Source organism: Anas platyrhynchos, chromosome 3 (genome assembly GCF_047663525.1).
Source record: "Anas platyrhynchos isolate ZD024472 breed Pekin duck chromosome 3, IASCAAS_PekinDuck_T2T, whole genome shotgun sequence".
NCBI classification, from domain to species: domain Eukaryota; kingdom Metazoa; phylum Chordata; class Aves; order Anseriformes; family Anatidae; genus Anas; species Anas platyrhynchos.
Window position 1 is genome coordinate 3,323,657 of NC_092589.1, and position 15,507 is coordinate 3,339,163.

Consider the following 15,507-nt stretch of genomic DNA (forward strand, 5'->3'; position numbering starts at 1 on the left):
GGTCAGACTATTAAAGCATGCAGACAATCCAGCCAGAGTTAGGAGAGAGGCTCAGATTTTCCTCTATCCATTTTTCTCCCCGTTTCTTTCAAATTATTGCAAAGCTTTAGTGTACTTGAATATTGGCAGTTTAACAGGGTGTTACTGTCCCACCGTAGTGTGTCCATCAGACAACTTTTGGAACCAGCTGTTAAAATTAGGTCACACTTAACCACCATTGAAGATAATCAAAGGTGCCACTGAAACTGAAGCTTTTGATTGATGCACAATTTGAGTGTTGTGAACTGACCAGGGAGCTATTGATTAGCTGTGTCTTTTATCCTGTTTGCTGACCAGTTTATTTAGAGGAACAACCACCATTTAATTGCACGTCCTGTTAAAGCAATGTTGTTACTGCTACGCCTTTGTAAAGAGTTAGTTTGGGTAGAAGAAACAATTGAGAAGTGGGTGGTCTTTTTCATTGCAGTTTCTTATAACTGTGGTGCTGTCTTTGGCCAAGTTTTTTTACCCAAAAGGATTTAACTCGGTTTAATTATATAATCTGAGAGATCAGTAATAGATTATTATTATATATCATTACCAAAGTTAACTTATAATTGCATCTTTAATCTCTCATCTGTATACATCTCTAATATCTTGAAATTTTAAATATAAATCAAAAATTATGTATATTTAAACACGAGTAAAGTGAAACTGCTCACGTTATTACATCCTCTGGTTGTTCTTTTAGCTTATAGAATAATTTAACCTAATCAGAGGGAACCTTGCACATGCTGTGAGCATTAAATATTTGTTGCTTACAAGCATGGAGAGTCCTCATGATGATACAGCAGTGGTGGTTGTTTATATACATATCTATTTCTTTTCAATATAGTGTAGTGATGAATATACTTCTGTGAAATGTAAATATTAAATTAAATCTTCAGTTCTTACAGTAACAGACATGGTTTTTGCATTTTGAAACATCCCAGACAGCACAGTTACCTGTGGAGTGTCCAAGCATTAATCAATGATAGTTCTGGCAATTAAAATCATCTTCTTTTATAACTTGAAGCTTTTTGAACATATTAGAAAGGTCACCTTTTATTAATATTGAGCTTGTCACCAGCCAGCATGAAGGGGCTCTGTCAAAATCAGCAGTAGTAACCAACAAAGATTTAGTGAAATGTGTTCTGTAGTGTTTCCAGTCTGCACTTTTCTGTTCTGTTTGCCTTCTTAAAAGAAGTGCTATGGCATGTTTAAAAGTAAGTGATGGAGTGTGGAAATTGGAGCGCAGTTCTTTTAAATATACTTATTCTGTTTTAACTTTTTGTTTTACCCTGTAGATCTTAGACCCCAAGATACTTGGCGAGGCCCTACACCTTTGTTTCAACAGACACCACAAAGGTAAGGCAGGTGGGACTGGTGTTTGGTTAGATGTGGCTAGGAGTATGTGTTTGTTCCTGTCAGGCTTCACAATATTTTTACTTCTGTTTTGAACTTTGTTGTTTAAATTTGTTCAAATCATGAGATACAACAGATTTTTAACGTTAATTAATGTCCCATGATTTATTTATGTTTATGAGTGCACTTTGCAGTGTTCATCCTTTAAAAGGTTTGAGTACTTTGTATTAAAAAAGGAAGGCAAAAACACTTTCCACTAAAACTCAGACTTCAAAATTAACTTTACTGTTGGTGCTTTGGTACCGTTCTTGGTTCTTTGGCCTTTATCTTATTGAAGCTTTTGAGATACTATGAAATTGAACACAGAGAGCTTAAAACTGCATTAGATTTTGGACAGGCTAAACAAATTTCTTTTTAGGAGGGCTGTGGAGCTTAATGAGGCATAACTAATGGTGTTCCACTTTTATCGTTTCTGTGCCGCAACCACAGCATTAGTACAGACTAGCCATTGATTCTTGCTACAAACCTCTTGAAGTCCTAATCAGCTTCTTTGGTACAAGTTTTTCAGGCCTGACAAGCCTATTGTAGGGCAGTGTCACTGTAGGTCAGTAGTTATTAGTTGCCACTGAAAACAGTTTCTTTAACTACTTAAGACTGAACTGAATTAAATGCAGAAGGGACTCAGAGAAGGATTATGGAATCTGCAGTCCAATAAGTGCCATCGAATAGAAGGAATGTGACATGGTTTGATAATAAGGGATGTTTTACATGCGATCCTTCATTGATAGGTTGTATGCCCTTAAGTCAGGCTGACTTTACAAACTTAACTGTACCTGTGAAAGCTATGAATAATTATATTTGTTTGCATTTGTGGAAGAATAGGAGTATCTGTGAGATCCTCTGAAGTTTCTGCTTTTAGGCAGATTTTTTTTCCTTTTTTTTTTTTTTTTCCACATTTTTATTTGCAAATGTTAACCATTGAAAATATCAGCTTTAAAAGAATTTATTGAGCCCTCTGCCGTCACACTTGCCATGGCAACCATTTTGATCCCTGTGGAAGTTCAGCTCCCTTGTCCTGTGCTATGTCAACGTGGCATATTGCATTATAATTGAATCTTGCATGAAGGACTTCAATATTAGTTTGTCCAGGAGAGTTGTTATCCCCACACCTTACATATATACAGTTTGTATATTGCCATTTTGTGAAATACTGCTACAGTTCTGTAACTTGTGATTATTTTTTACAGTGCTATACTTTTGCCATCTTATCAGGCTGTTTAATTTTGGAAAGTAGAAGAGTTTCTTGGTTCACATGCAAGTAATTATTTTCTGACAAATTCTGTTGTTTCCCACTTGAAACATATCTTTTTTGTTTTTATTTGCCATAGTGGTCTGTCTCTTCAGAATCTTGTCAGAGGATTCCTCCTGCACTTGGTTCATGCTATAATGTTGTTACAGGTGATCACACGCTGTCCTGATACATTTTTGCAGACATACAGTGCTGCTTGGAGAGCTTCATTCATGAATTAGAATTACAGCAGTGTATTTACAATGCGTGCCCCTCCCTGTCTTGTATTTTGTTGCACCTCTGGGAGTTCATGAAAAGCACTAACTTGCCAGTCTTAGTGCTGAGGATAAGTAACTCTGCCACAATTTTGGAATGTATTTGATTTGGGGAAGGAGGGTGTGCAAACAGATGCTTAGGGCTGACATTGAGTTAGTTGCCATACAGAGATAAGCATAGAGGTTTAAGCAAAAGTTTAAACATAAAGCTGCATCAGGGCTATCTACCTTTAAGAAAAAATGGTCAAACCAGTTGAACTCAGCCCACCCCAAAGAGTTTCCCAGTTTCCCACTTAATTCCCTGGCAGCTGCCAGGCCAGCAGTGGGCTGTGTGGTGCTGCACAGCTGCTGTTGTGCGCACTGCTGGCCCTGAGGCCATTGCTGTGCACTGCTGCTTCAGGTGCTCAAAAAGCAACCCAGAGCTGCACGGAATTTCTGTTCTCTGCCACTTAGACTCCCAGGAAGAAAGCAATGGAGGGAGAGGCCAGCCCCAGCTCCAGCCTTTTCAGATGAAGAGGGTTGACAGGAGGTTGCAATATCCTTGATCAAGCAAGGGATAAGCGAGGAGCCTGTCCCTGCCAGAAAAGCTTTGAGCCTTTGTGCTGTTTCTGGGATAGAGTATTGCAGCTGTGGCTAAACTGGCTCTTCTTTCATAGGCCTGAGTGGAAAAAAAAATCAATAGTGTAAAGGTTTTTCTTCATAATCTAGATGATCTTGTTTCCTGCGTGAGATTTTCCTTTTCTTAAATTTAGGGATGCAATTCCATGTATGGCAAGTTAAAATAGAATTGGTGAGTTGTTGTTGAACAGGACACCTTTCAGCATACTTGAAGGGAAACAGAAGGTTATTTTATATTCTTGCCTTCGATTTTTGTATATTTTCTACCAGTTTTCCTTCCGAATTGGAAGGTTGTAATCTAGTGGTTAAGCAAATCCTTTTGCCTAACCTGTTCGTAGAAGAGATCTCCTAGGAGGCTGACTTTGTAACACAGATATGCTTTACTGTATAAAGTTTACTGAAACTGTATTTTAGCTATTCTGTCTGTATATGCATTAGTTTAATTATTAGTTGATGTAACTCTGGGCAGTGCATTTGTGTAACTCTGACAATGTGGATTCAGGTGATATTTCAAACAGCACAATTTTTTGTTACCCACAAGGCACAGCTTTGCTGTGTACAAATCTCCATTCTCAGGTAACTTAAATCACTAATTAATGCATCTAATAGATGGACATAAAGTCAATTGCTATGAAACCTGTAGTTTCCTGAGTTGTTTACCTGATGATAATGTAAAATTTTGATTTACAAAAATAGGATATAGCTCAGTGAATTAAGAGCAGCAGAAAGGTGTAATCTGCTTTTCTGACTTTAAGATCAGAATATGTACTGCACCTTTTTTTTTTTTCCTACTAAGTTTATCCCCGGGAACATGTAGTTCTAACTGATCATCACCAACTTCAGTGCCCTCCTTAAGAGGGCCTTGAGACTAAAATGCTAAATATACTGACTTTTCACTAAAAATCACTTTGTAAAAATGAAATGTTTGAACTCTACACAAAATGCATATTAATGTCAAATTAAATTTGTTTTGAAATTTCCCATTCCAGGCATATAATAAAAGTTTTTGCCTGTTAATTTTCAGGGCTGAAGGTATTTATCATAAAGACTTTGCCAAAGTCATAGAAACTGATGAATGACTGATAAACATCTAGAACTGGGGTTGTGTAGGTAATTCAATAGACTTTTTCTTAAGGCTGAGCAGTATATTCTTCCTGAAGAGCCTGCTGTCTTCTAAGAATAATGAAAAAATATTAATATTCAAAACAATCAAAAGGAATATCTTACATACAATACTGATTTTGAGTGGCCCCTGAAAGTATAATGTGCTGTTAAGTTCAAATATGATATTGCTCTTTCTAATGCATGATTCAGATAACATCATGCATTTCTAAACATCTCTGAAGCTAAAAATAAAAACGCACACTTCCATGTTGCCATTTAGCTTTTGTGTGAGTTCATTTTTAGTACATTTGTGGCCCATCAGGTTAATCAGTTGCCTATTGATCAGGTTAGAGCAGTGCTTTTAAAAGCAGGTATCATTTGTTTCATTTTCGAAAATGGTAGGGGGAGGTGTGTTTTGGTGGTGGTTTCTTTTTTCCTTTTTTTTTTTCCAATTCAAAATTTAGCTCCATTCCATTTGGTGAAATTTGTCGCTCCCTCACTTGCCCAAAGCTGTGTTTGCTTGCCACAGTGCAGCTGGCTACAACTACTGCCTTGGTCAGCCTCTTCCTGAGGTCATACCTCTTCCTTGAACTGTGTGTGTGTTCAAAAGTAGATATCAAACTCAGCCTCTGGGTAAGGTTGTTTGTCCAAAGCTGCAGTCCTACCAATTTACTTGAACAAATCTAGGGAAGGATTCTTCAAAGACAAGCAAAGCAACTCTCAGAAGTGCAGCAGGTAAATATGAAACGCAGTGCTCATGCTCAGTGTGTTCCCACTGCTGTCTTTCAACAGGCTATCCACACACTGTTCAACAGGCTCTCTTAAACAGGGGTCAAAAAAGATTAACTGTTTTGACTAGCCAGTAGTTGTCCATTACAACAATATATTCTACTGCAAAGCACAACTGCTATGAATTCCATAAGGAATTGTACCCTCACCAGTGCTTAGCTTTAAAGATTATATCATGGCTATATCATTTTTCTAAATATTTTTAATCAAACAACGATTTGATGTATTATACCTGTTGCTTTATAATTGTAATGTTAGAATAGGTACTTGAAGGCAATTAAAACATTTCTTGCTGTTAGTAATCTGGGATGGCAAACTAGGTTATAATGGATGTTGAATTTGCGTTCCCATATAAACTGTACACCAAATGTCAGTCAGTCCATGCCAATTAGTGCTTATGTTGCTAGGTCACCATGGTCAATTGAAAACGGCATCAATAGAACTTGAAAAGGTTTCTTCCCGATCAGACCTTCTGACATATTGAGCAGAATAATGGATGGGAAAAAGCAGCCAAGGCCCCTACCCTAGATTCAGAATACTCGCAGTAAGAATTCATTTGCAACCTGCAATTAACTAGAAAGAATGGACTCCCAGAAAGAGTCTGGACATTTAGAAAAGAAAGCCTCATTCTCCTGTATTGCACATGTTTACTCTTTGGATGGTGTGTTACGTTTAGCTAACTTGATGATATCTGGGTTTTAATCAACATTCAAGATCACTGTGGATGAACTGGCAAATTTGCCTCTAAAATAAACGCTGGACAGAATCCTTTCAAGGAATTTGAAAAATATGTGGGTTGTAAAGTTGTTTGCTGCTTATGGTAATGCATGGGTCTGTAACGTCTGAGCTGTGGTGATGGAAGCAGGGAGCAAATGTGGCCGTTTCGTAAGAGAACCTCAGAAGTTGTTTTTTTTCCCCTATTTGTCTCCAGTGATGTGGCCATCTGCAGTACCACTGCAGGAGTGGTTGGATGTGAAAGAGTTGACAGAGTTCAACTCTGAGGCAAATGGCAGCATGCATCAAACTAGGACGTAGAAATTTAGATTTTGTAGTATGAAACTCTAACCCTGCGAGTTAAGCTCATGCTGCAGTGTGTTTCTTCTCTCTTATAGAACTGCTGGGGCTGCCCCTCTGCTTGCCTGGAACCGCGTGCTGCCGTCCCAAAGTCAGTACCAGCCGGGTCAGTACCAAGGGCTGGGTGGACCAATGAGTTACCCGCAGAGACCTGAAGATCGAATGGACAGGGGAAGACAGGTATGAAAACATTGCCTGATTTTTTCCTTGTTTTGCTCTCCTCCTGAGTAACACTTTCATGCTGTGTGGCAGAAGGGTGTGAGCGCAGCATAGGTGGGCCTTCCTGAGCTGGTTTTAGTCTGATAGCTATGTCACCAGTGCAAGTACTGACAAATAAGCTTCCCTTCCTTGTCCGGTCCCTCTGCGGGTGCTTGTGGCAAAAGGCCCATGCCATCATTGTGCTGCTGCTGCTTTTCATTAAAACCAGATCAAGTGTGTTACCAAGTCATACACGTCTTGCTGCTTGAGAAAATATAAGCTATCGTTATCTTTTTTGAAAAACTGTTTAAATGTTAGACTCTGGTGGCCAGAGAGATAAGCATGACTGTGAGAGTACACGTGAAAATAGCTTTGTGTGGTTAAATGAAAACAAGCAAACACAGTAAGAGGACCTCAGCCAAAATTATAGGTAGCTTTGTCATCTGTTCCTGAAAATGCAACAGAATTAAAATACTTAAAAGCAGCAGCTTGTTTTGCTTATGAGATATTTCTTGTGTGTGTATGATCCCAGTAAAAATATAATTTGAATATACCTGTGTGCTAGAAATTTTGGCATTACCATGCTATTTTCTAGTTTTATATAAATTTCAGATATTTATATTAAACTTCATATTCTGTTGATGTTTTTGTAAATCAGAACTAACGGGGGAAGAGAAAGAACACTCAGCTGCTTGCTTACAGCACTATTTCCCAGTCTTTATATGGAAACTGAGGCACAAGCAACTCGAAATTTGCTTTCTGTTGGGACCTGGTTCTATGGCTACCTCTCATAAACGTGCTCCAGACAAGTCACTTTTTAGTTATGTGATCTTAGTTTTCTTTTTCATCATCCCAGTCTGCAAACACGTGTTATGCGGTGTGATGCAGAGTCAGATCTGGTGATTGATTTCTCAAGTTTTCTCCTATTTTTCCGTGCTACTGGAAGCATAGAGTGATTTTCATGTAGGTCAGAATTCTGTCCTGCGGTGTGTGTTGGATAACATCCCAGTCTCCATTGCTTATGCAGCGCAGGGGCTGCAAGCACAATCCGTTTAAAACGTAATGTTATACAGCACACAGAAGTCTTACAACATTTTTACGACTTTTGATTCATTGTCCACTTCGTGTTTTTACTTTTCTGACTGGGAGACTCGGGTAGCATGATCTATCACCACCACTTTTGCACCATGACATTGTTACAGTCTGGGTTTTGTAAGGCAGCCAATGTAAAAGGACAGGTACTGTCAAACCTGGTCTGTAACAGAAGAGCCTTTGGCCTTTGCCGAGGAAGCTTTCTGCAGAGTGCCATGTGCTTCTGTGTCTGGTGCAGCTCGTCAGAACGGCAGCCCAGCAGAAGCAGCCTGCGAGCCACTAATACCATTCTCAGCATTGTCTGCTGGCTGCCGGATTACATGTTGCTGCTGAAAAGATCTATAGCCAGCAAGCAGCCTGCCCTGGTGCTCCCAACTCTTAAACTCTTGTTTGGCTCTGCCCTTGTTAGCAGCAGTGAGATTCCCTCCTTCCCCCCTCCCCAACTCCTACCCTGGAGCATTTTAGCGCCAGGGAGGTTTTTAAGACAGGAGTAAGGCTCGTCTCCAGTTCATTCAGTTGTGATACTGGTGTTGCAGCAGGAAACGAGAGGCAAGTATACCATGTGCTCTTGCTTCAAGTGTGCTGGGGAGGTATTGGCAGTTCAAATCCTTCCTCTTGCTGTAAACAAAATTAGGCAGGGGGTGTTGTGATCACTAAGCCTTAGTGGGGAAATGGTGCTCTAGGCAGGGGTTGAATCCTGGTTGTGTTGCCCAACTTGTCCTCAGCAGTTTTTCTCAGTATATTTGAAATTTGGGTAAGGTATATTGAGAGGATCAGTTTTCAAAAATCTTTCTTTTTGAGTTACTCTGGTTTAGTCAAAACACTGGAGACAAAGAAATAAATGCATAATTGCTTTAATACCTAATAGGGGCTGCTGTAATACTGTAGAAAAATGAAGGGAGGATTACGCTGGTGGATTCCAGGTGGTATTTAATCAGGGCTGGAAAATAGGCACTTGAAAAGTCTGTCTGCTACAACATACCACCCTGCTCCTTCATCCTAAGTAGAGTAGCTGGGTATTTTGGGGAGAGAAATCGGCACTGAGGCTAGTTTGTTTCTGACCATAAATCTTAGTGAGTAGCAGTTGCAGCTGGACGAGGCAAAAATGAGCAGGAACTGCCTTAGAGGAAGGTCTGCAGCATGGGCACAGGGAGGGCACCCGGCTGGCCCCACCTGGTAGAGCATCTTGTGGCGGAGACCTCGGGGCACCCGGGCATCCGCAGCCCACGGGACTGAGCAAGCTGGCTGTGGCATGCAGCCTCCACCCACACAGCTCTCCAGGGGCTTGCCACCGGGATGGTGAAGTAGGAAGCATGATGCTGGTAATAGCGTAGCTCTGCCCAAAATGTAATTCACCTGTCATTAGCATGGGATGCATCTGCTGGATCGTATTTGGAAGTTACAGCTGCGTGGTTTTAGTTGTATTTGCGGTGTGATGGTTATTAAGGAAAAGTATTTCTGGCCAAGTGGATTTGCTTCCTTAATAAATAAATAAATTATTAGCAATTATGTTGCTTTCCAGCTGTTTTCGATCTCCTTTTTAATTTTTGTTGCTAGTACTTCTTATGTTAATTTTAAAACTAACTTTCAGATGTCATTATTTCCTTGGGGCTGACAGCAATGGAGTAAAATTAGAAGCTACCTGAAAGGGTTTAGGGTGCAAAACCAATAACTGAATGTAGCATTGCTGCCTGTAAATTTCAAAGCTTTAAAGCCTTGAAAAGGGATTCAAGTGGAAGTGGTGACACATAGCAGCATAAATAATTATCTTTGGTACCTTTCACCTCTGAATTCTTTTTTACAGCATACAGAACATGGCCTGAAGAGGTTAATAAACGCACTGCTACAAAGTGCTTCCAAAATTAATGCAACTGCCATGGATATAGACGGCTCAGTGATAGTGTGTGTTTGTTGGTGTCTCTGAGGTGTTCCAGAGAAATAAAGAATAAATCCGATTGTGTCGCTCAGATGTTTGACATCGTGATTTTAGCCCGTAATAATACATAACCGAGTGTCCAGATAAATTCCTTGTGTAGCTGGTACGAGCGCTCCTATGCTGCACATGCTGGCAGGGATCTCCGCTGCTCATGCAACTGCAAGGATTATTCAAGGGTTACAATCTACTTGTTTTTTAATTGATTACAATTAAAACCAAACAGACCATCTTCCTGTGAGTGGAAGCAATATCTTCTGTGCATCTCTTCTGCGATTCTGTTAAGAATGGGGTGTAAAAAATTGTTTTCTGTTGAGAAAGTCCTTTTTGATTGTCTGATGCAAACGTGCTGCAGCTCACCCTGCTGTCACTGGTTTGCTCGCTGTCTTGCCAGTTTCAGTGGTTGTCTCTGTGCCCCCATAGGGCTGGGCAGGATGAAGATGGATTTCTCTTTTAAAGCAGGGAGTGAAGCCCTCCTCGCCACCCCTGGCCATGCCCCATCCCACCGTGTCCTCCCCCCAGAAAAACAAAGCCTCTATAGCTGTTGTCAGCAGAATGAACTTTCTGGTCTCTGCAACAGATCAGGTTTTAAAATCATTTGAAGTGCTTCAAGGGGACAGCTTTTTGATTAAATTTGCCAACAGTTTTTTACACTGGATAATTGTAAATCAGATCACTGTCAGATCTAAATTTAAATAGAAAAATGTATTTAATGTGCAATAATTTCCAATGTGACATTTTGGGATAATTCACCTATAACTTAAAATGAGTGAGTGCTAAAAAACGCTGCTTCTCTAACAAAAACAGTTTCTTTTTTTTCGTAAAGATTCCTATCAGTAATAATGTCCGACTTGTTTTAGCATAGGATTGCTTATAACTAAAACAAAAAATGAGTAGTCAAGGGAATTTTTTCTCTACAAAATAATAAAAATAAACCTGCCTAATCCTGCTAACAGCATACAGGCATCACTGGTAATTTAGTTCAGAAAAATTACACTTAGACCGTTTGTCTTTGTAAAGAAAAAGTGCATATACTGCAAAACCCACATTTCTGTAGGATTTAAAAATTGGCATTTCAGATCTGCCCGTCAGGTGTGGGTTTTGTATGTTTGTTTTTTTTTTTTTCCGCTTTGTACCTTTTTGTTCCCAGTATTGCTGAAAGCCAGGAGTACGCAGTGGTGGGGTAGCTTGGAAGGAGCCTGTCCGTGGTGCTGTCTTGTGATGGTTTTATTTCTTATTTAGAAACTATGCTGCTCCCGCGGCACAGATGTAAGCGTGGGGTTGGTGCTGTCCAGAGTTGCTCTCCTTTAGTGGAAGTTAAAGCTTGTGCTTTCAGGAGAGTGTCTGGAAACGCTGTGAAGAGATGGTCAGCTCCATCAGCGGTACCTTTCTGTGTAAAGGATGCATTGTTTCATTTTTGTATGGCGCCTAAAGCTCAGCTAACTTGTTTACTATGATGTTAATCCAAAAAATAAATGCTTGCTTTTGTTTGTTTGTAGGCATATGGCCCCGGGAGGCCCTACCCGCTGCCACCTCCCTCAGGAAGATACAGCTGGAATTAGCTCTTGACTTTTTTTTTTTTTTTAAGTATAGAAAATGTCTGTTGTTTTTGTTCTTTTATTAATTGGGAGGGGGGGGATGGAATCCTGTAGTTTAAAACTATGATACTTGTTTTAAACGTGCACATTTCTTACTGAACTGATTACTTCGAGGGGTGGGGGGCAGGGGCTGTGTCGCTTTGAAATAGTGTATTGCAAAATACGAGTAAACTAGATTTGCTAATTTGCTTGTGAGACATTTGATGAGGTAGGAGTGCTGTTTTGTCTTTATTACGTGTACAAGCTGTGCTTAGCTATGCCTGTCAATTTGAACTCCAAACATCCTTTACTTCACACATAAGAGCCTGAAACCAGACGCGGAGTTTTAAAGAATGCACAGAAATCGGATTTTATTAACTCTCGGAAGACACAGCAGGCAGTCTGAGGAGCACGATGTTTAAAGACAAGTCTGTCAGTATTCCTTGTAAGATGCTTCTTTGAATTTCTCACAAAAAGAAGAGATTTTGGGACTTTGTAGTTAAAACATTTCAACTTTTACAACTTGTGCCTGTTTTCGACTTCTGTTATTGTAACATAAACAAGCACAGAAGGTGTATTTGTTTGTTTTGATAGATAATTAAAAAATCGCTCCCAAGTACGGAGTTTCCATTCATTTTTAGTACTCTTTCTAGGGATTTCCATGTGAGTGTACCAAATCAGTAAATATTTTTATTTGCTTTATAAAGTGGCTTTTGAAATTCTAAGCTGTATTGAGTGGTTTATTTCTTTCCCCCTCCAGAACACTTTTGTATCTGTGTATATGCACACACATTCCCTGTTATTTATTCAAAAAAAAAAAAAAAAAATCGCATGCAGCCTCCACAATAGTTAGTAAAACCTTTGTTTATTCAAAAACTCAGCAGCTTTCTGCTAACAGTAGAGCATCCAGGTAAGGTGAGCAGGTTAAAGCTGATAACCTCTCTCTTGGTTGTGCCACCTAACCTTTTTTCATTAAACACGCGTATCGTATCTACCAGGAAATGTGGAAGTTTTGCCCGCAGGGGTGCAATAAAAGGGTGCTTCTTTAGCTGTCTCCTTGGAGTGGTTTTCAGCCCCTTCCTCCGTGGTCCCAGATGTTGATCACCAGCACCAAGGAAAAAGCCCGGACTGCTGTAACCTTGGGAGGAAGAAATCACAAAACTGGATTCATTATTTTCAAGTGATTGAGGTGGAGTGGAATCCTTCATTGTAATGCAAAGAGTTGCCGTCTTGCATGGACCTGTAAAATGCTCACAGCGGCCTCCTTATGCGCAAACCTTTAGGTCTCAGAAATACATTTTGCTTCTCGGATGGTACAAAACCGGTGGCGAACACCAGTGCTCGTGCAAAGGTGGCGGCCGGGAGCGAGGCTGGTCACAGGAGCGGATGCCCCTGCCCCTGGGGAAGGACCCGGGCTGCAACCCCCGGCTCTCCATGCCGAGGGAGCCCCATCGGGGTGGGATGCGCCCGCGGTGGGGTGAGGTGGGGTCCCCCTGCCCGGCTCTCCGCGCCCCGGGAGCAGGTTTCGGATGGGCTCTGCGCCGCCGCCGCCGCCGGCGGAGATGCCCCGGCCCGAAATCCGTTTTCTCCGGCCCAGAATCGACCCCGTGCGGCTCTCTGGGCCCGGGGCAGGGCCGCTCCGCGCTCGGGAGTGCGGCGCGGAGCGGGGGTGGCCGCGGGCCGGGAGCGGGCGGCAGGGGCAGAGCTGGCGGCGGGGGCCGCGGGCAGGCGCCGGGAACGAAGCGGCGAACTCCTCAGAACAACGTTTCCTTTTATTGGTAAAAGGAGAGGGAGAGCAGAGAAAGAAAGAAGAAAGTAAAAAAAAAAAAAAAAAAAAAAAAAAAAAAAAACGGAGGAGAAAGCAAAAAGGAACAAAAAAAATATAAAAGGGAAAAAAAAGGAAAAGGGAAAAAAGAGGAAGGAAAAGAAAAAAACAAACAAAAAAAGAAAATAAGGAAAAAGAGAAGCCATCGGAAGCTTCCGAGCTGCGCTTCTCGGCGTGCCCGCGGGGCAGGCGCGGCCCCGTCCCGTCGGGTCCCGTCCCCTCGGGTGCCCTCGGGCAGCCTGGGCCCGGCCGGGACCTGCAGCGGCTCCGCGACGCCGCGGCCCCGGCTCCCGACGGAGGCGCGGGGCCCGCCCGCGCCCCGCTCCGGAGCCGTCCTAAGAACGAGGAAAAGTTTCTCCCCCGCGATCCGGGCAGCGAAGCCCCAAGGCTTTCCGCCCCCGCCGCTGCGGGCCCGCCGCGCTTTGTCCCCGGGCTGCGAGCGGCCGCGGCCCGGCGCGTCCCGTCCTCCAAAGCCAGCGGCTGCTCGCACCGCCCGCCGCCTCCTCGGCCTCGGGTTCCGATTCCATTTACCTTCAATCAAATCACGATGAAATTGCACTTCAGGGGCACCCTTATAAAATTAATTCTGCCGAGATAAGTTGCACTTCAGAGGATTTATTGTTGGCGGTCAAGGGGTCTGTAAGGTATAAGCGCAGCGGCTCCGGCCCCCGGGCGCAGTTTGCTTCGGCCGCCGGAGCGGGGCCGGGCCGGGAGCTGGGGCGCGGAGCCCCCTCGCCGCCTGCTGCCGCCCGCCCGCCCGCCACATCGGGGCCGCCCCGCCGGGGCACAGCGCCGCGCACACCCCCGGCCGTGCCCGCTCCGCCGCCCGCTTCCCGGTGAAGCCCAAGTCTGCCGAGCCCCAGAGCGTCTAAAAAAGAACGGGGCCGGGGTGGGGGGGACGGGAGGTAGGGGCGGGAGGCGCGGACGAGATCGGGAGGCGGCGGCCCGGAGGTGCCGTTGGGGCCCGGGCGCGGGGCTCGGGGTCCACGCCGGGGGCGGCACGGGGGCGATTACCACGTCCTGCCGTACAGCAGGTTGGGGCTGACCATGCCGCCGCTGTAGTCGACACCGACCGAGTCCATGGGGGCCAGGGGGGGCACCTGGCCGTGCAGCGCCGGCGGGCTGGGCGAGAGCTCCTCCAGGTCGGCCGCCTGCCCCAGGGAGCCGGGGTGCGGGTGGGCGGCGGCGGCGGGCAGCGCCCCGCCGGAGCCGCCCGGGGGAGCGGGCGCGGGCTGCCCGGGGGCCGGGGTGCCGCTGCCCGGCGGCGGGCAGGGCTTGCCGTCCTTCACCAACACGGGCACGGCGACGCGGCGCGGGGAGTGCTGCTGGCAGAGGCCGCCGGCGCCGTCGGGGTGCAGCTGCTGGGCGGCCGCCTTGTCCTTGGCCTGGCGCTTCATCTTGTAGCGGTGGTTCTGGAACCAGATCTTCACCTGCGTGGGCGTCAGGTGGATGAGGCTGGCCAGGTGCTCCCGCTCGGGCGCCGACAGGTACTTCTGCTGCTTGAAGCGCCGCTCCAGCTCGTAGACCTGCGCCTGGGAGAAGAGCACCCTCCTCTTCCTCCGCGGGGCCGCGTGCAGCGGCACGATGGCCTTGGCGCCCTCGGCGATGCCGCTCAGGCCGCCCATCCCGGCCACGTTCATCCCCGCCGACGGGCCCATGAACCTGGAGACTGGGCGGGACGCGCGGCTCAGGGCCGGCGGCCGCCCCGTCAGGGGGCAGCGGCCGCCCCCGCCCGCCGCCGCCGCCCGCCGCCCCCGCCCGCCGCCGCCCCGCGCCCGCACTTACTGCCGGGGTACCGGGGGTCGCCGCCGGCCCCGTACCAGCCGCCGCCCGCCGCCGCGCCGCTCCTCATGCCCTCGGGGTAGGCGGGCAGCTCGCCCACGTTGCCCAGGCCGCCGTTGCAGTAGCCCCCGACGGCTCCGTGCGGGAACTGGGACACGCCGTGCGGCATGTGGTAGGCGGCCGCCCCGGCGGGGCCCGCCACGACGTGCTGCGGGACGGCGGCGGCGGCGGCGGCGGGCACCGGCGGCTGCCGGTAGGGCCCCAGCGGCGCGCCCAGCCCGGCCGCGCCGTCCATGCCGCCGAACTTCTTGTAGCTCTCCTCCATGGGGCTGAGGATGTCGGTGACCGAGAAGGGCGTCGTGTGCTTGGGGCTCAGCGACATGGCGGGGCGGGGCGGGCCGTGCGCTCCCGCCGCCACCGGCGAGCCGTGCGCTGGCGAGGCGCGGCGGCCACCAGCCCCTGGCCGCCCGTAGCTCGCCGTTTCTTTTAGCCCGGCGCCAGCTTTACGCCAGACCCGGGGGGGCGGAGCGAGCGCGCCCGGAGGGGGACAGCGGCGGCGGGCGGCCCCG

At 45.9% G+C, this 15,507-nt stretch overlaps 2 protein-coding genes across 2 annotated transcripts in view; one reads left to right on the forward strand and one right to left on the reverse strand.

Moving 5' to 3' along the window:
* The window catches only part of XRN2 (5'-3' exoribonuclease 2), a 50,890-nt gene extending 38,834 nt beyond the window's left edge, over positions 1 to 12,056 (forward strand). The window contains exons 28-30 of the mRNA XM_072035192.1: positions 1,326 to 1,386; positions 6,570 to 6,711; positions 11,254 to 12,056. Coding sequence (XP_071891293.1) covers positions 1,326 to 1,386; positions 6,570 to 6,711; positions 11,254 to 11,316 — 266 coding nt within the window. The 3' untranslated portion in view covers positions 11,317 to 12,056. The remainder of the gene's footprint in view (positions 1 to 1,325; positions 1,387 to 6,569; positions 6,712 to 11,253) is intronic.
* A 1,695-nt stretch (positions 12,057 to 13,751) lies between these two features.
* NKX2-4 (NK2 homeobox 4) lies at positions 13,752 to 15,419 on the reverse strand. Its single transcript, XM_038175940.2, has 2 exons — positions 14,942 to 15,419; positions 13,752 to 14,825 (listed from the first exon to the last, which is right to left on the reverse strand). The coding sequence occupies exons 1-2, from the start codon at positions 15,318 to 15,320 to the stop codon at positions 14,167 to 14,169; spliced, it is 1,038 nt and encodes a 345-aa protein (XP_038031868.1). The 5' UTR covers positions 15,321 to 15,419; the 3' UTR covers positions 13,752 to 14,166.
* Between the last annotated feature and the right edge of the window lie 88 nt (positions 15,420 to 15,507).